Here is a 20,858-nt window from a genome sequence, read left to right on the forward strand (position 1 = left end):
CTCAACCTTGCCGACTTGAAGATACGTGGACTTCAATTCCCAGAATTCCCCATGCTGGCTAGGGAATTCTGGGAGTTGAACTCTACACATCTTCCAAGCTTGCCAAGGTTGAGAAACACAATTCCAGACAGTCTGCTGAACTTTATCACCACTTTCAACAGCAAATCTTCTGTCTGCCCTGCTTGGCAAGCTCGTTTGGAATTCACGATCTGGAACAAATTTTGTTCACAGGAGAACGGCAACCCTTTTGGTCCCGAAAGCTGCAAAAATGCCAGCTGACGATCTGAAGACACAAGGCTCATGAACACGCCCATGTTTGTGTGATTCATGTTATTTGTCATGCATACCTTACGGAAGCAGGCTTGCTCAGACTCAGCTGGGCAATGGAACAACTTGCCTTCATAAGTTCTGAATACTCCATCGTTGGAGGTTTTTAAGAAGAGATTGGACAGCCATTTGTCTGAAATGGTCTAGGGTCTCGTATTTAACACAATACAATAACAGAGTTGGAAGGGACCTTGGAGGTCTTCTAGTCCAACCCCCTGCTCAGGCAGGAAACCCGATACCATTTCAGACAAACGGCTGTCCAGTCTCTTCTTAAAAACTTCCAGTGTTGGAGCATTCACCGCTTCTGGAGGCAGGTTGTTCCACTGGTTAATTGTTCTAACTGTCAGGAAATTTCTCCTTAGTTCCAGGTTGCTTCTCTCCTTGATGAGTTTCCGTGGGTTGCTGCCTGTCCTGCCTTCAGGTGCTTTGGAGAATAGCTTGACTCCCTCTTCTTTGGGGCAGCCCCTGAGATACTGGAAGTCTGCTATCGTGTCACCCCGGTCCTTTTCTTTGTTAGACTAGAGTAGACATACCCAATACCAGCAACCATTCCTTATATGTTTTAGCCTCCAGTCCCCTGATCATCTTCGTTGCTCTTCTCTGCCCTCTTTCCAGAGTCTCAACATCTTTTTTACATTGTGGTGACCAAAACTGGATGCCGTATTCCAAGTGTGGCCTTCCCAAGGCCTTGTAAAGTGGTATTAACACTTCACATGATCTCGATTCTATCCCTCTGTTAATGCAGCCTAGGATTGTGTTGGCTTTTTTGGCAGCTGCAATACACGGCTGGCTCCTGTTTAAGAGATTGTCCACTAGGACTCCGAGATCCCCCTCACAGTTACTATTTGAGCAGGAGGTTGGACTAGAAGACCTACAAGATCCCCTCCAATTCTGCTATATTGTTATTCTGTATCTGTTTTTTATTATTATTTTTTGGCTGGCTCAGGAATTCTGGGAGTTGAAGTCCACAGGTCATAAAGGGACCATAGTTCTCCACCTCTGTTTTAAACAAATGGTGACACCTATTCAACTGGGTCTCCTTGAACACCAAGGCTCTCTTAGGGAAGACAGAAAGACGTCGTTCTCCAAAGCTGTATCCTCACTTTTTCCATCAGCTGGGGAGGAGAGGAAGGCCTCTAAAGGAACCACATATACTCCAGATACATTCCTGAGCAGCTCGGGAATTCTGGGAGTTGAAGTCCACCGGTCATAAAAGGGCCATGGTTCCCCACCCCTGGTTTAAAATGAGAAGAGGCTTTCCATTACCCCATTCAAAGGTTTTGAGCAGTGAAATGCTTGGGGCTGCCTTCTGCAGGATTGCAGGGGGGTTGGGGGGAATGATGAATTTCGATCTGTAATTTCTAATTTCTGCTTCTTGTCTTGTACAACCTGACATTCACATGGGTTAGACTAAACATAGCCTGTAGTAATTTTTATGGCAGTGGCGCAGTGTTCTGTGGCTGTTTAATGTGTAGCCCGGACATAAACAAATTGTGATTTGTACCCCAAATTATTGACATTCTACGTTTAATTTTGGTGCTTTCCCTACCACTACACACTGCTCTAGTTTCCATCTCTCTCTGAGTTGACACAGCCAGAACTTCTCTCCGGTCTTCTCCTCTAAGTCTCCAGTGGTCTTCTGGCTTCCCTCCAAGGTAATGGGTGACAAAGCCTAACAGATGTTCCATCAGAAATCGAAAGTCTTAAAAGATGAAAATCAGATCTTCCATACTTTAAGGATGGATTAGATCAGAATAAGGGGGAAATGTTTTCTAACTCCAGTCCAGCAAAGAAGGACTCAAGGCTGCCTTACGCTCATCTGAGGATGAGATGAAGCACCATCATGGGGACTTGGAACCATTCATTTAGGGACATGATCGCTTTTCACACATTTGCAGCATCCTTGTGGTCACGCGAATCATTTATGTAAGTCAGTCAATCAAAATACAGCTGGAAGGGACCTTGGAGGTCTTCTAGTCCAGCCCCCTGCTCAAACAGGAGACCCTATACCATTTCAGACAAATGGCTGTCCAAGCTCTTCTTAAAAGCCTCCAGTGTTGGAGCACCTACAACTTCTGGAAGCAAGTTTTCCCACTGATTAATTGTTCTCCCCCCCTTCAGGAAATTTTTCCCTGGTTCTAGGTTGGTTCTCTCCTTGTTTAGTTTCCATACTTTGCTTCTTATTTTTATTCCAATCTAAGTTCAAGGTTGCTTCTCTCCTTGGTTAGTTTCCATACATTGCTTCTTATTTTTATTCCAATCTAAGTTCAAGGTTGGTTCTACCTTTGTTTAGTTTCCATACATTGCTTCTTATTCTTATGCTTCGGGGGCTCTGGAGACTAAGCTGATCTCCTCTTCTTTGCGATTGCACAACCACTCAGTGCAAACACCGGGAGATCTGTTGACTCCGTATCAGCTCCAAGCAAGCATCTCAGAGGTTCGGATTCAGTGAAAGCCGGCTGCAGAAGAGCCACAGGAATGGATCTCCCCCTCCTCCCTTCACCAAGGTTCTGAGTTAAGAGGACTCAATGGGGTAAAGGAGAAGAGCTGTTTCTCCTGATTCCTGAATGGATGGATCTCAACACTCCTCTGGAATCCAGAGAGGGCAGAAAAGTTGATTGGGCTTCCATGTAAACACATGGCTTCCATTTCCTGGGATGATCCAAGCCAAAACGATTTTGGAACAGATGGTGCTGATAGAGATCCAACACTGGGCTAACATGGAAAAGGAATTGGTGTCTCGGATGGGTACGAGTAACGATGGAGTAAGGATGGAGCTCCAGCTGCCCCTACATGCCGATTCCTCCTTCTTGCCCTCTCTGTTCTTTTGTAGAATAACCACTCCTGTCCCCGTGCATCGCTCCTTCCTATGATCTGCAGCTGCAGGGGCCTCTCATTATGGGATAGGGTGTGTGTGTATGTGTGTGTGTAGTCTGCTTTGTTTTTAAATACAGGATCCTGTGAAAAACCTTTCAAGCCAATCGAGTAAAGGTCACAGGATCCCGTGATGTCTATCTACATTTATCATTCCAGGGGTATAATTCACCCCTCAAAATGGGAGCAGCCTTCAGAATTCACCCTGGTGCATTAGAACTGAAAAGCAAAGGCTAAAAGGCAGCAAGGGGATTTGTTCTGTAAAATACTTAGCCTGGATTAAGTTACAAGGGATGACAGATGGCAGAATGACGAAGCCAGCTCACTTGCCTTTCCATAGCAAACAAATGGAAACGCCTTTTGGATATGTTTTATGAGAACATGGGCCGTTCTGGATGCTTGTTGTCCGACATTTTATTTGAGTTCTGGAATAGGCTCATGAACTAAATCTCTTTCCAGTAGGACTGCCTCAGATAAACCAATCAGCTTGATTGACTTGCCTTCAGAAATCGTGGGCTCTGCTCCATCCGTGGCGGTCTTCAAGAAGAGACTGGACAGCCACTTGTCTGAGATGGTGTAGGTTCTCCTGCTTGAGCTGGGGGCTGGACTAGAAGACCGCCAAGGTCCCTTCAAGCTCTATTCTATTCTAGTGGAGGAAAATATGTCAGACTTTCTTTTATGTACGATACTTACATTTAAACAAAGTGCAAAGAAGAACAACTCGGATGATTAAAAGCCTGCAGACTAAAACATACAAAGTTTGCTGGAATTGGGTGTGGCTGGTCTAGAGAAAAGAAGGGCCAGGGGTGACACGATAGCAGTCTTCCAGTATTTGAGGGGCTGCCACAAAGAAGAGGGGGGGGGTCAACGTACTTGCCAAAGCACCAGAAGGCAAGACAAGAAATCATGGTTGGAAACTAACCAAGGAGAGAAGCAATCTGGAATTAAGAAGAAACTTCCTAACAGTGAAAACAACCAGTGGAACAGCTTGCCACCAGAAGTGGTGGGTGCGCCATCATCGGAGGCTTTTAAGAAGAGAGTAGACAACCACTTGTCTGGAATGGTATAGGGTCTCCTGTTTGAGCAGGGGGCTGGACTAGAAGACCTCCAAGGTCCCTTCCAGCTGTATTCTGATTGACTGACTTACATAAATGATTCGCGTGACCAGAAGGAGGCTGCAAATGTGTGAAAAGTGATCATGTCACTTTTTTTTCCGAGTCCCTAAATGAATGGTTCCAAGTCAAGGGCCACGTGCGATCATTATATTTCTTTCTTCTTTGTTCCCCTGAGGTTTCAATGTGCGATTTTCAATAGGCCTCCTGAGAAACGGTGCCGCCCCAAAACGCAGACAAATCCCGCTGGCAAATAAATCTACATCTTTCCCTCACGCCAAAGCTTTCTGTGTTCACTCAGCCTCCAAGATGACAGGAAGTTGTGGGTGCGTTGAGGACCACAGCCTTCACAGACATTTTATTTATGCAATGTGAATCTGAGACAAACCTGATATCAAGTGTTGTTAGTTAGCTCCAGGGCCAGCATTCTTGCTTTCTGTTTGTCTCCAAAATTCAGCTTTCTGTTTTGTTTGTGTGTTGTTGTTGTTTTAGCCATAGCTGGTTGTGGTGTTTTTTTAAGACACTCTCTTTTCCATTCTAGTACATTGAGCTTCAGTACTGGTTTAATTTAGTTTTTAAAAAAAGTGCACAAAAAGAGTCCCCTTTTTGTAATGTACACTGTTGTGTAGCCATATGGATTAAAGGGCAACCTTGCGAGTATTGTTTCCTCATTTTGATTGTAATTTATTTGTATCCTGTATTGTTTTTACAAGTAACTCAAGCGGGCAAACATGTGCAACACGTCTCCCTCCACCTATTTTCCCCATAAAAACATCCCTGTGAGGTGGGCTGGGCAGAGGGAAAAAGACCAGCCCAAAATATCCCAGGTAGTTTTCGTGGCTAAAGTGGGATTAGCACTCACAGTCCTAGTTTCTAGGCTGGGGCACAAATAAATATATAAGACGAAGAGTTATATAAATGTGAATCAAACAGTAGTTTCAAAAATTTTTTAAAAAATGTACGGGTTCTTTTCCCAATGATCCCATTTTCACATCACCTTCATCTGATTTTTAGGGAGTTAACCATCCAAATAGGGACGTGGTGGCTCAGTGGGTTAGGACGCTGAGCTTGTCGATCAGAAGGTCGGCAGTTTGGCGGGTCGAATCCCAAGTGCCGCGTAGCAGAGCGAGCACCTGTTACTCGTCCCAGCTTCTGCCAACCTAGCAGTTCGAAAGCACGTAAAAATGCAAGTAGAAAAATAGGGACCACTCCGGTGGGAAGGTAACAGCGCTCCGTGCGCCTTTGGCGTCTAGTCATGCCGGCCACATGACCACGGAGACGTCCTCGGACAAGCGCTGGCTCTTCGGCTTTGAAACGGAGATGAGCACCGGCCCCTAGAGTCGGAAACGAGTAGCATGCATGTGCGGGGGAACCTTTACATTTACCTTTTAACCATCAAAATATCCCTCTCTGATATACCTTGTTGGATTCATTTTGTCAACCAGATGTAATAGAACTTCCTTTGGACAGTTACAAATGGATTAAAGGTCTAGGTCAGGGGTCTTCAAACTTGGCCCTTTGAGGACTTGTGGACTTCAAGTCCCAGAATTCCTCAGCCAGGCACGGCGTGCCTGGCTGAGGAATTCTGGGACTTGAAGTCCACAAGTCCTCAAAGGGCCAAGTTTGAAGACCCCTGGTTTAGATGGAGCAACTTGTCTGATCGTTTCATTCTGCCATCAGCACAAAGCATGGGAAAACAGCTCACTGTTTTTAATATCTTCCCTAATTAAGTTTTTCCCCCAAAAAAAAGTTTGTAAACTTTTTAAATTGGATCTGGTTTGATGTGCGTTCCAGCAATGAGCATGTTCCTGTATTTGAATTCTAAAGCAATTAACAGAGCAGCCCAATCAACGGAAAGTTCAGGAAAGACCAATACTTGGAAAAAAGAGCTCAAAAATTAAAAAAAAATATAAAAAGGCCTTCTTTTGAGGAAATCTAGCTTTTCCATATTTATATTAATAATCCTTTCAGAGTGTTTTTTGGCGCTCTAACGTTTTCATGACCAATTGTTTAATATTTTCCTTGGCTTGGAAAAAAGGAGCTGGCAACACGAACGGCAGTCACAGATGTGTTTGCAAAAAAATAATAATAAAACAAAACATTGGGGGATGATCTGCTGTAATTCCAGAGTAATAATGGGAGGCCGTGTGGGTGAGAATCATGATAAAACACAACATATGGGAGAGAATTATTATTATTATTATTATTATTTACTGATTTCACGATTCATGGATTATTCAGGTGTTTTTTCGGCTTTCTTTGAAGAGGCTGAAAGTCAAAAGGATTCCCCTGAGGTCCCAGCAATTTCTTTGCACCAATGCCTTTTAAAACAAATGACAGGTAGTCCTCAACTTAGGACCACAATGGAACCTATGACCAAATTTAGGTTGTTAAGTGAAACATTTGTTGAGTTTTGCCCTATTTTATGACTTTTCTAAGGCTTGGAGGAACGTTGTCCATGGGGTTGCGATGGGTCGGACACGACTTCGCAACTAACAACAACAAATGACTTTTCTTGCCACGGTTGTTAAGCGAATCATTGCAGTTGTTAAGTTAGCAACACAGTCATTAAGTGAATCTGGCTCCCCCATTGACTTTGCTTGCCAGAAGGTCGCAAAAGGGGGTCACACATCATGGAATATGAGTCAGTTGCCAAGCGTCTGAATTTTGATCACATGGGGACACTGCAACGGTCGTTAAGTGCGAAAAATGGTCATAAGTCACTTTTTCCATGGCTGTTGTAACTTTGAATAGTCACTAAGTGAACTGTTGTAAGTCCAGGACTACCTGTAGTGCAAGCATTGGTGGGATTCAGCCAGTTCGCATCAGTTAGTAGAACCGGTAGCTAAATTTTGTTAAGTTCGGAGAACCATCTGACTGTACACTGCTTCCAGAAGTCCGTTCTAGGCCTGGGAGGCCTGCAGGAGGCTTCCCAGGCCTAGAACAGCCTGCCGGAAGTGCGTGGATGCCACTTCCGGAAGTCCGTTCTAGGCCTGGGAGGCCTGGAGGAAGTCTCCCAGGCCTAGAACAGCGCACTGGAAGTGCGTGGATGCCACTTCCGGAAGTCCGTTCTAGGCCTCGGAGGCCTGGAGGAAGTCTCCCAGGCCTAGAACAGCGCACTGGAAGTGCGTGGATGCCACTTCCGGAAGTCCGTTCTAGGCCTGGGAGGAAGTCTCCCAGGCCTAGAACAGCGCACTGGAAGTGCGTGGATGCCACTTCCGGAAGTCCGTTCTAGGCCTGGGAGGCCCAGGCCTGCATCCACGCAGAGAACCGGATGTTCAAGTATTTGAATCCCACCACCTGAGTGCAAAGTTGGATCGCCACAGAAACGGCAGACATGACTGAATGGATATTATCATCATCATGATCACCTTTTAATCTTTTTCGCTTTATTGCTCACTACGCTGAAAATCCCGAGGGGGGAAAAAATACCGATATTCCCTAAAGGTTGTTTTTTTTTTAAAGCAGTTTATGGAAAGTTGCGAGGAGCTGCAATCACAAACAGAAATGAGAAATGATGTCTGCCACTGTTATACATCCATTCTTTACTGTTCTTTATCACGAGAGAGAGAGAGAGAGAGAGAGAGAGAATAGTTGGCTGGACTTTAATAAATAAGGACCACGTATAATATATAAACAATAGAAACCTTTATATGCTACATGCATATCGTATAATTTAGTCATAATAACTTATACGGCCGAGAGAAACGCACCTATGTTCGCCCAATTTTCCTGGACAAGGCGCAGACGCAAGAAGTGTCTATTCTGATCCATCGCCAGGCGACGAGTTTATTGTTTTCTGAAGTCAATGCGCGGACAAATGTTTGCGAGGTTTTGCACTGGGAATTCCAGTGCTTGTCGTCAATGCCACGACAACCACTCCGGGCAGGCTTGGCTTGCTTGCACCTGGTTTCGTAAAAATATTGTTTGACCGGAGATGGGCCCATTCGGATTTCTCCTAGGACAGTCACCTGGTGTCCTCGGATGTCAACCGCAGACGTTTTGTCCGTGACCCATCGGCTCTCGCTGTCGCACACAGAGTATTCCCCACGGTGGGTCTTCCCTTCTGTATGCCTCTTCCGGCGAGACGTTCGGTTCAACACCATGGGCTCCTCCATCAGATACAAAGGAGGGGGCTCCAGGGGGGTATTTTCACTGAGGAGGACCCGAGGAGAACTGAAGCGTCTCTGCTGCCTCAGTAATTCCGCCTCCACCGAAACGACAGGCCGGAAACCCAACCGGATATCTTGGCTTGTAGTCACCTCTGCTTCAGCCTCGGTTTCTCTCCCTGTGGTTGGCACGCCATCCTTGGTTCTGGCCGTCTGCTTGGGGACCTTGTTTTTCCAAATCCCAGCTTGAATCAGTGTCCTAAGGAAAGAATTCATGGAATCTTCTGATAAGCTCCCTTGATCCATGCTGGTAGATTGGATGCCACAGAGAAAAGCCAGAAAGGTCACAGAAAAGAAGATGGACATCACCTTGTTCACATATAAGGTCTGAAAAAGAATGGAGAGGCAACTTAATCACATGAACTTATACTTGGAGTCCACCCAGTGTCTCTAAACATTTTAAAAACGTTGCTTCTCAGAAGAGAAACCAGAAGGCACACAGGAAGGTATTCATACAGTCATGAGAAACTTGTTTAACTCTTTTCACAGTTGAGCAAGTTCCTGGTGGAGTTCACCCAACATTCAAGCCTACTAACGTCCTGGAATGGAATGGAATGGAATGGAATGGAATGGAATGGAATGGAATAGAATAGAATAGAATAGAATAGAATAGAATAGAATAGAATAGAATAGAATAGAATAGAATAGAATAGAATAGAATAGAATAGAATAGAATAGAATAGAATAGAATAGAATAGAATAGAATAAGGAATAGAACAGAACAGAACAGAACAGAACAGAACAGAATAAGGAATACAACAGAATAGAATAAGGAATAGAACAGAACAGAATAGAATAGAATAAGGAATAGAACAGAATAGAATAAGGAATAGAACAGAATAGAATAAGGAATAGAACAGAATAGAATAAGGAATAGAACAGAATAGAATAAGGAATAGAACAGAATAGAATAAGGAATAGAACAGAATAGAATAAGGAATAGAACAGAATAGAATAAGGAATAGAACAGAACAGAACAAAACAGAATAGAATAGGAATAGAATAAGAATGGAACGGAATAGAACAGAATAGAATAGGAAAAGGAATAGAATAGGAACGGAACAGAACAGAACAGAATAGAATCGGAATAGGAATAAAATAGGAACAGAACAGAATAAGGAACAGAACAGAACAGAAAAAGGAATAGAACAGAACAGATTAAGGAACAGAACAGAACAGAGCTGGAAGGGACCATGGAGGCCATGCTGGTTCAGGAATTCTGGGAATTGAAGTCCACGAGTCATAAAAGAGCCAAGTTTACCTACCCCTGGTTTAGGCAATATTGCCAAGATCTCATTCTTGCAGAAGTGCACAATTCTTGGTCTGAATGAATGGGTCCCTCCCACCCACTCAAAATATACATCACGCAATAAAACATTAGCTAGATTTGGAAGGTAAAAAAATCTAGTTTTGCATAATGCCATCCCAACATAACAGTAAGAGAAGAAGCCAAATTCTATCACTGCACAGATTGCCTTTTACAGTTTAAAAAAAAACCCAAACCCCACTCTATATTTTGTCTAGACTAGGTTTTTATTTTTATTTTTACAAATAAGTGACATTTTCAAAAAATATACTTTATTTGTCATAAAATATTTTAGTGTTCTAGAAGAATAAAAATGTGCCGGGGGGGGGGGGGGAACTGCCAGGAGTATTTTAACAGTATGTCGCTCGGCTTAAAGTAGTAATAGTAGTCAAACTAGAGTAACTTGTTTGTAAATAGCAACCCAGTTTTCACAAAGTGGTTAAAAATAGAACTGCCTGATGACCGGAATTAGTTGTGTAACCAAAACAATTCTAGTGGTTGGTCCTCCGATGAACAGTTTTGCTGTTAGACTATTTCTAGCCGTTCACATAAGCGGTTATCAAATCCAATGGACAGATCTACAGAGTGGTAAATGTTGAGTCTAGTTTTGGATTAGTTCGTGCTGTCAATCCTCAACTATATTAGTTCAACCCCAGGCAGGGAAAATGAATGTTCCTTCCTATGAAGGACTCCTAGCATGAAGACTGCGTGTTTTGTCCAGAAAATGCAGAATTTTCTTCTTCTTTTTTTTTCCCACGGGAAAGAGTTCAGCCCTCCACTCCCCCATTGGCCGTCTAATGCAGCAACATTCCTGCCACATCACCCAATTCCTGGTTTGCGTTCCCCCTCCTGCCATCCTTTTTGCCCTCCACAAGCGTGGTGAACGCAAGAGGCTAGTTAGTAGCAGTGCTTGGTTCTGACACTTTCTTTTAAGTGAGATAATTAGCGTTTCACACGGATTAACATGCCTAAGACGAAAAGCCCTCGTGACCGCAGCATTTTCCACAGATGAAATCGTTCTCCTGATGGGAACCAGAACATTTTGAAGATCGCGGATTCATGGAAAATTTAACGCGTTCCGTATTCTGCTCCAACCGCTCGCTTGCTTGTTTGTTTGTTTGCAAAACTCTTGGCCCATTAACGATGCTGTTTGTGTTTTTATTGTAAATATTCCCTTCTAAACACATGATTACTACATCGGCCAGGTTTGAAGAGGTTTTTTTCTTCCCTCATTTTTGTCCCCAGGTGGATGCGGCACAGTGGGTGTTCAGAGAGAAAAACTTGCACATAAACACACAATCTTTTTTTTTTAATCCCATTTATATCCCGCCCTTCTCCGAAGACTCAGGGCGGCTTGCAATCTAAAGCACAATGTGCTTAGCAATAGCCTTCATTCTATGTATATGCCTGCTTATTAGGGCTTTCACACACACACCCCCAAGCGGCATTATTACAAAGTCAGCTTATTGCCCCCAACAATCTGGGTCCTCATTTTACCTACCTCGGAAAGATGGAAGGCTGAGTCAACCTTGAGCCTGGTGGGACTCGAACCTGCACTAATTGCAGGCAGCTGGTGTTACTTAAGGAGGCATTAGCCCACTGCTCCACCAAGGCTCTTTTAGTTTGTCCGGGAGGAGATAAACGCAAAGAGAATGAATAGCTTGTTGACTGGAAGGTCAGCAGCTCAAGACCCCAGCACCGCGTGAAGGGGTGAGCTCCTGTTCCTTGCTTCCGCTCCCGCCCAGCTAGCAGTTCAAAAGCATGCAAATGCAAGTAGACAAATAGGTACCACTTCAGTGGGAAGGTAACAGCGTTCTGTGCACTTTGGTGTACAGCCCTGCTGGCCGCACGACCACAGAAGTGTCTTCAGACAACGCTGGCTCCCTTGGCTAGGAAACAGAGTCGGACACAACCAGACGGGAAAACTTTACCTTTTACCAGGACTTGGTTCCAAGCTTATTCCTTGCCAAAATATATACTCAGTCTGAAATAAATGACTGGAAATTGAGTTTTTGTACCATCTTGTACCAGAAAATCATTGGACCATGTTGTGGTTTCCCTTCTTGACTGACTATCATCCAGTCTTTTTTGCAACATGGAAGTGACTTATGTAACCAGAATCTCTCCTACCATTTTGTGACCATGCCGGCTTATTAATCCTGATGTATTTCATAGATTCTTTGCTCTAACTCCCTCCCCTTCTCCCCCCTCCCCTATAATAGAAGGCCCGGGTTGTAACCACTGTGGGAGAGTGGTTAAGTTTTTACATCTGCTGCCTCCCAGAGGTGAGAGCTCTGGGGGGTATTGCTCCCCCGGTTTGTATGTACCAGGTTGCCCCCCGGCTTTGACCGCCGTGAGAGGGCGGGATTCGATCTATCCCGGGATTTCCCAGCTCCAGTGGCAGTGGAGCTGGGTTGGCTCTCTGGTCACTTGCCTTCGATTTATTTATTTTGAGATCCTCCCATGTTGAGTTGATCTGGTCTGCCTTGCTGTTTTTTTTGTCGGACTTGTTAAGATCATGCGTCTGACTTATTCGAGCACGACTTTATACGCTCTCAGGGGGGCCCCCCCATCCTGGGAGCGACCCGCCTTACTTTTTACACCTCCTCTTGATGAAGGGCCCGAGTGTTGGGACCCTGAGAGATGGCTGGGCATGGGTAGGGGCCTCCGATATAAGCCAAATAGGAGGCCCCTGGTTAGTTTTTTGGTTAAATTTTTTAGGAGGTTAGGGAGGGGGGTGGGAACTTCTTTTGGTTGTTCGGATATGGGGGGCAGTCCAGCAGCCACTGTTCAGGCCAGGGCCAGGATTGATCGCGGAGGGGAGGAGCGGGGGTCGGTCGCCCCCGGGGCTCCAGGGCAAGTCGTGGGAATGCCTATTCCCACGACGTTAGGGAATGGCAGCAGGTGCAGGAACAGAGGGCCGTATCGACCTCAGGGAAGGCCTCTCCGCTACTTGCAAGCGGTGAGGCGTTCCGACCCTCTTGTTCTACCCCGAGGTCCCGGGAGTGAGGATGTGCAGCCTCCTGAGCTCCGGCTGGTGTACCTGAATGCCAGGTCTGTCGTTAATAAAGCTCCTCTCGTCCGTGACTTGGTCGAGGGTGAGCAGGCGGACCTGGCTTGCATCACGGAGACTTGGTTGGGCCCAGAGGGCGGTATTCCTCTGGCTGATCTCTGCCCACCAGGTTTCCGGGTGCTACACCGGCCTCGGGCTCAGGGTAGGGGTGGGGGAGTGGCTGTTGTTATGAGGGAGACCTTAGCTCCGCGGGAGGCCACCGTTCCGCAGATAGTCGGGTGTGAGTCTCTCTTCTTGAGATGCGGCCCTGGTGCGCAGTTGGGCTTGCTGCTGGTGTACCTTTCGCCTAGTCACGCAGCAGCAGCCCTGCCTGAGCTTCTCGATGTCCTCTCCGGGTTGGTGGTTGAGTTCCCGAAACTTATAGTTTTGGGGGACTTCAATCTACCATCTCTGGGAGGATCATCTGAGTTGGCTCGGGAGTTCATGGCTTCCATGACGGCCATGGACCTGACGCAAGTAATTTCAGGACCGACTCATGAGGGAGGCCACACCCTTGACCTAGTTTTCTTATCTGGGCGGTGGTTAGATGATCTTGGTGGGGGCTCCCCAATTATTATGCCCCTGTCATGGACCGATCATCATCTCCTGCGGCTGGTCTTCCGTTTTGCCACCCCCCGCCGTGGGTGTGTGGAACCAGTTAGATGGTACCGCCCCAGACGCTTAATGGATTCCGCGAGATTCCAGGCAGCGCTGGGGTCCCCACCTGCCTCCCCCACTCACAGCTCGGCAGATGCCTTAGTGGAAGCTTGGGAAAGGGCAGCCACTGAGGCTCTTGACCGAGTTGTACCCTTGCGGCCCCTGACCCGATGCAGATCCCGTCGAGCTCCATGGTTCTCCGCGGAGCTCCGGGAGATGAAGCGCCGGAGACGGGGCCTAGAGAGCGGTTGGAGGTCCAGCCGATCCGAATCCGACCGATTGCGACTAAGAACCCATATTAGGTCTTATCTCGCTGCGATAAGGGTGGCGAGGTCTAATCACTTCGCTACCCTTATCGCGTCCGCAGATAATCGCCCGGCCGCTCTGTTTAGGGTGACTCGCTCCCTCCTTAATCAGGAGGTGAGGGAGGAACCCTTGCAGGGTCGTGCCGAGGAGTTTAACAATTATCTGTCGGACAAAATCACTCGGATTCGGACCGGTCTGGACTCCGACTGGGCAGAGTCTGGCGATCAGGACGCGGGTGGTCTTGTCGATATCACTTGGGAGGAGTTTGATTCTGTGACTCCGGAGGAAGTGGACAGGATTATGGGGAGACTGAGCTCCACCACATGTTTATTGGACCCGTGCCCTTCCTGGCTGATTTATGCAGCCCGGGAGAGGACACGCAGCTGGTTCCAGGCAGTTATATCAGCTTCTTTGAGTGAGGGTAGCTTCCCTGCCGTCTTGAAAGAGGCGGTGGTGAGGCCCCTCCTCAAGAAGCCTGCCTTGGACCCAGCTGTATTGAACAACTTTCGTCCGGTCTCCAACCTTCGCTTTCTTGCGAAGGTTGTTGAGAGTGTGGTGGCGCATCAGCTCCCTTTGGTCCTGGATGAAGCGGATTATCTAGACCCGTACCAATCGGGTTTCAGGCCCGGGCACAGCACGGAGACGGCATTGGTCGCGCTGGTGAATGATCTCTGGAGGGCTCGGGACAGGGGTCATTCCTCTGTTCTAGTCCTATTGGACCTCTCAGCGGCTTTCGATACCATCGACCATGGTATCCTGCTGCGGCGTCTCAGGGGATTGGGAGTGGGAGGCACGGTTTTACAGTGGTTCTCCTCCTATCTCCAGGGACGTTCGCAGTCGGTGTTGACAGGAGGGCAGAGGTCGACCGCGAGGTCTCTCGTTTGTGGAGTTCCTCAGGGGTCGGTCCTCTCGCCTCTCCTGTTCAACATCTATATGAAACCGCTGGGCGAGATCATTCGTGGCTTTGGAGTTGGGTATCATCAGTACGCTGATGATACCCAGCTTTTCCTTTCTACCCCAAACCACCCCAGTGATGCCCTCAACGTGATGTCCCGTTGCCTGGAGGCGGTTCGGGTCTGGATGGGGAGGAACAGACTTCAACTCAACCCCGACAAGACCGAGTGGCTCTGCATACCTTCATCCCGGGTCTATTCGGATATTCCATCTCTTTCTATGGGGGGTGAATTATTACCCCCCGTAGATAGGGCTCGCAACTTGGGAGTCCTCCTAGATTCGCGGCTTACCTTGGAAGATCACATGGTGGCCGTGACTAGGGGGGCTTTCGCCCAGGTTCGCCTGGTGCGCCAGTTGCGGCCCTATCTAAGCCGGGATGATTTATGCACGGTCACTCACGCGCTCGTGACCTCTCGTCTAGACTACTGCAACGCTCTCTACATGGGGCTTCCCTTGAGGACCACCCGGAGGCTCCAACTGGTACAGAATGCAGCCGCGAGAGTTGTGTTGGGAGTTTCCCGATACTCCCACGTGACACCTCTGCTCCGTGAGCTGCATTGGTTGCCAGTTGTCTTCCGGGTGAGATTCAAGGTGCTAGTAATGGTGTTCAAAGCCCTCCATGGCATGGGGCCGGAGTACCTCAGGGAACATCTGCTGCCGGCATCAAGCTCCCTGCGCCCTGTGCGTTCCCACAGAGAGGGCCTCCTCAGGGTGCCACCGGTCAGAGAATGCCGTCTGGTGGCCCCCAGGGGGAGATCCTTCTCTGTGGGCGCCCCGGAGCTATGGAACCAGTTACCGGTTGAGCTCCGGACGGCGCCCGATCTGCGCTCCTTTCGCCGCGATCTGAAAACATACTTGTTCGAGCAAGCCGGCCTGGCCTGAGGGGGGATTGGTGGGGGTTTTTTTATCATTCTTATTGGGGTTTTTTACTATGTATCAATTGTATTTTAATCGGGCATGCATTTAATTATCTTTTAATTTTTGTAAATTTCTGTGTTTTATTCTTGCCCTGTACACCGCCCTGAGTCCTTCGGGAGAAGGGCGGTATAGAAATGATAATAAATTAAAATTAATAAATTAAATCTCAGTTCCCTTCTAAATAACCTCAAACGCCATCTTCACTTAGCTTCCAAAATCAGTTCTCATCCCTTTTCCTGTTGGCCTTTTCTCTCCTCGTTAACTCCTTGGGCTTCTGGTTCTGTTTTCCTGCCCCACCCCACGTCCCATCCCAAACAGGATGGCTCCTCACCTCTTTCTACAAACTTCCAGAACTTTGAGTTGCTTTCCACAGCACCACCTTGCAAGGAGGATGGAAGTTTCCTGGTCTTGGCTTCACCTTTTAAATTAAAGAAGAAGAAAGAGCATCACCCGAAGGGCAATCGTGGTTCGGCGTGTCTGATTTCCAGGGATAGAAAAAGGACACTGTGAAGTTGCTGGACTAGCTACAGGTATCCTCAATTTACAGGCATTTGTTTAGTCAATGTCTGAAGTTATATCGCCACTGAAAGAACGGATGGTGATTGTTTTTCAGTTGCTGTACTGTCACGCTCACTCGCACGCACACATAATGGTGGCTTAGTGGGTTTTATTAATATTCCGAAGCAATTCCCTTCACCAAAACCCAAAACTGTCCCAGTTAAGTCCAACTCAAAGCAGACCGATGCTAGTCCTCAGAGCAATGGCCAATGAGTCCACAAGGTACTTGAAAGATTCCCAAACGACATAAACCCACCAGGCAAAATTAAATCCACAATACAACAGGGTTCACAGGGAAAGAAAAGTCCAGAATTCACAAGGCACAATCCAAGTCAAGGTGTCAATCCAAAGCAAGGCAGGAATCACAATCAGGAAAAACACAACTGTGAAATGAACACATTGTTCCCAACATTGCCTCCATCTGACTGCTGTGCTAAATAGCCAGCTTCTGGTGCAGCCCATCAAGACGGGCGAGGCTGCCTCCTTATGAGTAATCTGGCTGACCTTCTCTGCTCCTGCCTTTTCTTTGCCCTGCGAGTTCTTGGATCAGGTGCAGCAGGCAGTTCCTCTTCCTCATCACTGACTGGCTGCAGCTGGGTGCTTTCCCCACCTGAAACCTCGGGGCTCTCCTGCTGCAGCTGTGCTTCAGCCAAATCCCTCTCAATTGGCTGCTCAGAGCCATTGACCAACTCTTCTCCAGACTTTTTTAATTTTTTAATTTTAATTTTAATAACATTTATATACCGCCCTTCTCCCTGAGGACTCAGGGCGGTTCACAGGGCAGAATAAAATAGCAAATACAAACATTAAAAAGAGATTAAACAATTGCCCTAGTTAAAAACAATAGAAGTACAATTCTAAAAAACCCCAAGATAAAATTAAAAGACCAAAAATAAAACAACCCCACCAATCCCCATCAGGCTAGGCCAGCTTGTACAAACAAAAATGTCTTGAGATCGCGACGAAAGGAGCGAAGATCGGGCGCCATCCGGAGCTCTACCGGTAGCTGATTCCACAGCTCCGGAGCGCCCACAGAGAAGGATCTCCCCCTGGGGGCCACCAATCGACATTCTCTGATCGGTGGCACCCTGAGGAGGCCCTCTCTGTGGGAACGCACAGGGCGCAGGGAGCTTGATGCCGGCAGCAGATGTTCCCTGAGGTACTCCGGCCCCATGCCATGAAGGGCTTTGAACACCGTTACCAGTACCTTGAATCTCACCCGGAAGACAACTGGCAACCAATGCAGCTCACGGAGCAGAGGTGTAACGTGGGAGTATCGGGAAACTCCCAACACCACTCTCGCGGCTGCATTCTGTACCAGTTGGAGCTTCCGGGTGGTCCTCAAGGGCAGCCCCATGTAGAGAGCGTTGCAGTAGTCCAGACGAGAGGACACGAGCGCATGAGTGACCGTGCACAAATCATCCCGGCTAAGATAGGGCCGCAACTGGCGCACCAGGTGAACCTGGGCGAAGGCCCCCCTAGTCACAGCTCCTATGTGGTCTTCTAGAGTGAGCCGTGAATCTAGGAGGACTCCCAAGTTGCGAGCCCTATCTACGGGGGGTAATAGTCCACCCCCCATAGCCAGAGGTGGAATGTCCGAATAAACCCGGGATGAAGATATGCAAAGCCACTCAGTCTTGTCGGGATTGAGTTGAAGTCTGTTCCTCCCCATCCAGACCCGAACCGCCTCCAGGCAACGGGACATCACGTTGAGGGCATCACTGGGGTGGTTTGGGGTCGAAAAGAAAAGTTGGGTATCATCAGCGTACTGATGATACCCAACTCCAAAGCCACGAATGATCTCACCCAGCGGCTTCATGTAGATGTTGAACAGGAGAGGCGAGAGGACCGACCCCTGAGGAACTCCACAAATGAGAGACCTCGCGGTCGACCTCTGCCCCCCTGCCAACACCGACTGCGAACGTCCCAAGAGATAGGAGGAGAACCACTGTAAAACTGTGCCTCCCACTCCCAGTCCCCTGAGACGCCGCAGCAAGATACCATGGTCGATGGTATCGAAAGCCGCCGAGAGGTCTAATAGGACTAGAACAGAGGAGTGCCCTCTGTCCCGAGCCCTCCAGAGATCATTCACCAGCGCGACCAATGCCGTCTCCGTGCTGTGCCCGGGCCTGAAACCCGATTGGTACGGGTCCAGATAATCCGCTTCATCCAGGACCAGAGGGAGCTGATGCGCCACCACACTCTCAACAACCTTCGCAAGAAAGCGAAGGTTGGAGACAGGACGAAAGTTGTTCAATACAGCTGGGTCCAGGGCAGGCTTCTTGAGGAGAGGCCTCACCACCGCCTCCTTCAAGACGGCGGGGAAGATACCCTCACTCAAAGAAGCCGATATAACTGCCTGGAACCAGCTGCGTGTCCTCTCCCGGGCTGCATAGACCAGCCAGGAAGGGCACGGGTCCAATAAACATGTGGTGGTGCTCAGCCTCCCCATGATCCTGTCCACTTCCTCCGGAGTCACAGAATCAAACTCCTCCCAGATGATATCGACAAGACCACCCGTGTCCTGATCGTCAGACTCTGCCCAGTCAGAGTCCAGACCGGTCCGAATCCGAGCGATTTTGTCCGACAGATGTTGGTTAAACTCCTCGGCACGACCCTGCAAGGGATCCTCCCTCACCTCCTGATTTAGGAGGGAGCGAGTCACCCTAAACAGGGCGGCCGGGCGATTATCTGCGGACGCAATAAGGGTGGCGAAGTGGTTAGACCTCGCCTCCCTTATTGCGGCGAGATAAGACCTAATGTAGGCTCTTAGTCGCAATCGGTCGGACTCGGATCGGCTGGACCTCCAACCGCTCTCTAGGCCCCGTCTCCGACGCTTCATCTCCCGGAGCTCCGCAGAGAACCATGGAGCTCGACGGGATCTGCACCGGGTCAGGGGCCGCAGGGGTACAACTCGGTCAAGGGCCTCAGTGGCCGTCCTTTCCCAGGCTTCCACTAAGGCATCGGCCGAGCTGTGAGCAAGGAAGGCAGGTGGGGACCCCAGCGCCGCCTGGAACCTCTGGGGATCCATTAAGCGTCTGGGGCGGTACCATTTAAGTGGTTCCAAACACCCACGGCGGGGGGTGGCAAAACGGAAGACCAGCCGCAGGAGATGATGATCGGTCCATGACAGGGGCATAATAATTGGAGAGCCCCCACCAAGATCATCTAACCACCGTCCAGACAAAAAAACTAGGTCAAGGGTGTGGCCTCCTTCATGAGTCGGTCCCAAAATTACTTGCGTCAGGTCCATGGCCGTCATGGAAGCCATGAACTCCCGAGCCAACTCAGATGATCCTCCCAGCGATGGTAGGTTGAAGTCCCCCAAAACTATAAGTTTCGGGAACTCAACCACCAGCCCAGAGAGGACATCGAGCAGCTCAGGCAGGGCTGCTGCTGCGTGACTAGGCGAAAGGTACACCAGCAGCAAGCCCAACTGCGCACCAGGGCCGCATCTCAAAAAGAGAGACTCACACCCGACTATCTGGGGAACGGTGGCCTCCCGCGGACACAAGGTCTCCCTCATAACAACAGCCACTCCCCCACCCCTACCCTGAGCCCGAGGCCGGTGCAGCACCCGGAAACCTGGTGGGCAAAGATCAACCAGAGGAATGCCGCCCTCTGGGCCCAACCAAGTTTCCGTGATGCAAGCCAGGTCAGCCTGCTCACCCTCGACCAAGTCTCGGACGAGAGGAGCCTTGTTAGCGACCGACCTGGCATTCAAGTACACCAGCCGGAGCTCAGGAGGCTGCACATCCTCACTCCCGGGTCCTCGGGGCGGAACCAGAGGGTCGGAGTGCCTCACCGCTTGTAAGCAGCGGAGAGGCCTTCCCTGAGACCGATACGGCCCTCTGTTCCTACACCTGCTGCCATTCCCTATCGTCGTGGGGATGGATAGTCCCACGACTGGCCCTGGGGCCCCAGAAGCAGCCGACCCCCGCTCCCCCCCTCCGCGATCAGCCTCAGCACTAGCCTGAACAGAGGTAGTTGGACTGCCCCCCTCATCCAAACAACCAAGAAAAGAACCCTCCCTCCTCCCTAACCCCCAAAAAAATTTTGACAAAAAGCAAACCAAGGACCTCCTATTAGGTTTACGTCGGAGGCCCATAGCCGTGCCCGGCCATCTCTCAGGATCCCAATAAATGGGACCTTCCTCGAGATTGTACTCGGCTGGAAAGGCGGGCCGCCTCCAGGAAGGGGGAGCACCCCTGAGGGCGAGCAAGTCCGTAGAGGAGTACTTAAAACAAGGCATAAGAGCAGTCCAGATATAGGCAGTCCATGGTCAATTGATTTAAGGAGGAACCAAACAGAGAGCAAATAGGTGTCCCGAGCCTCCACCCAGCCACTGCCACTCAGCTGGGTGCCACCCCAGGACAGGCCAACCACCGCCCTCTCACGACAGTTGGAGAGCCTATACCAGGGGGAATGGTCCGAGACATCCATCCTGGGTACAGCATGTCCCCTAGAGCTCTCACCTCTAGGGGCAGCAGATGTAAGTTCAGGCCACCCTCTCACTGTGGCCAGTACCCAGGGAACTCTGAATCCTTTGGGGACGATATGTGAATGGCAATAAAGAACAGTCCGAAGGCAGGGATGAGATAGTGTATTATATCATCAAAGTCTGC

The 20,858-nt window shown here is 48.8% G+C and overlaps 1 protein-coding gene across 3 annotated transcripts in view; it reads right to left on the minus strand.

Moving 5' to 3' along the window:
• Nucleotides 1-7,917: 7,917 nt before the first annotated feature.
• The window catches only part of NTF3 (neurotrophin 3), a 59,452-nt gene continuing 46,511 nt past the window's right edge, over nt 7,918-20,858 (minus strand). For 2 of the 3 annotated variants that reach the window (XM_081331348.1, XM_081331347.1), the window contains one exon: nt 7,918-8,809. In XM_081331348.1, the coding sequence (XP_081187474.1) occupies nt 8,027-8,809 (783 nt within the window). In that variant the 3' untranslated portion in view covers nt 7,918-8,026. Of the gene's footprint in view, nt 8,810-16,006; nt 16,094-20,858 lie in introns of all 3 variants that reach the window. The other variant, XM_081331349.1, reaches the window with a different exon arrangement.

This window comes from Vipera berus, assembly GCF_964194415.1.
Source record: "Vipera berus genome assembly, chromosome: 6".
NCBI classification, from domain to species: domain Eukaryota; kingdom Metazoa; phylum Chordata; class Lepidosauria; order Squamata; family Viperidae; genus Vipera; species Vipera berus.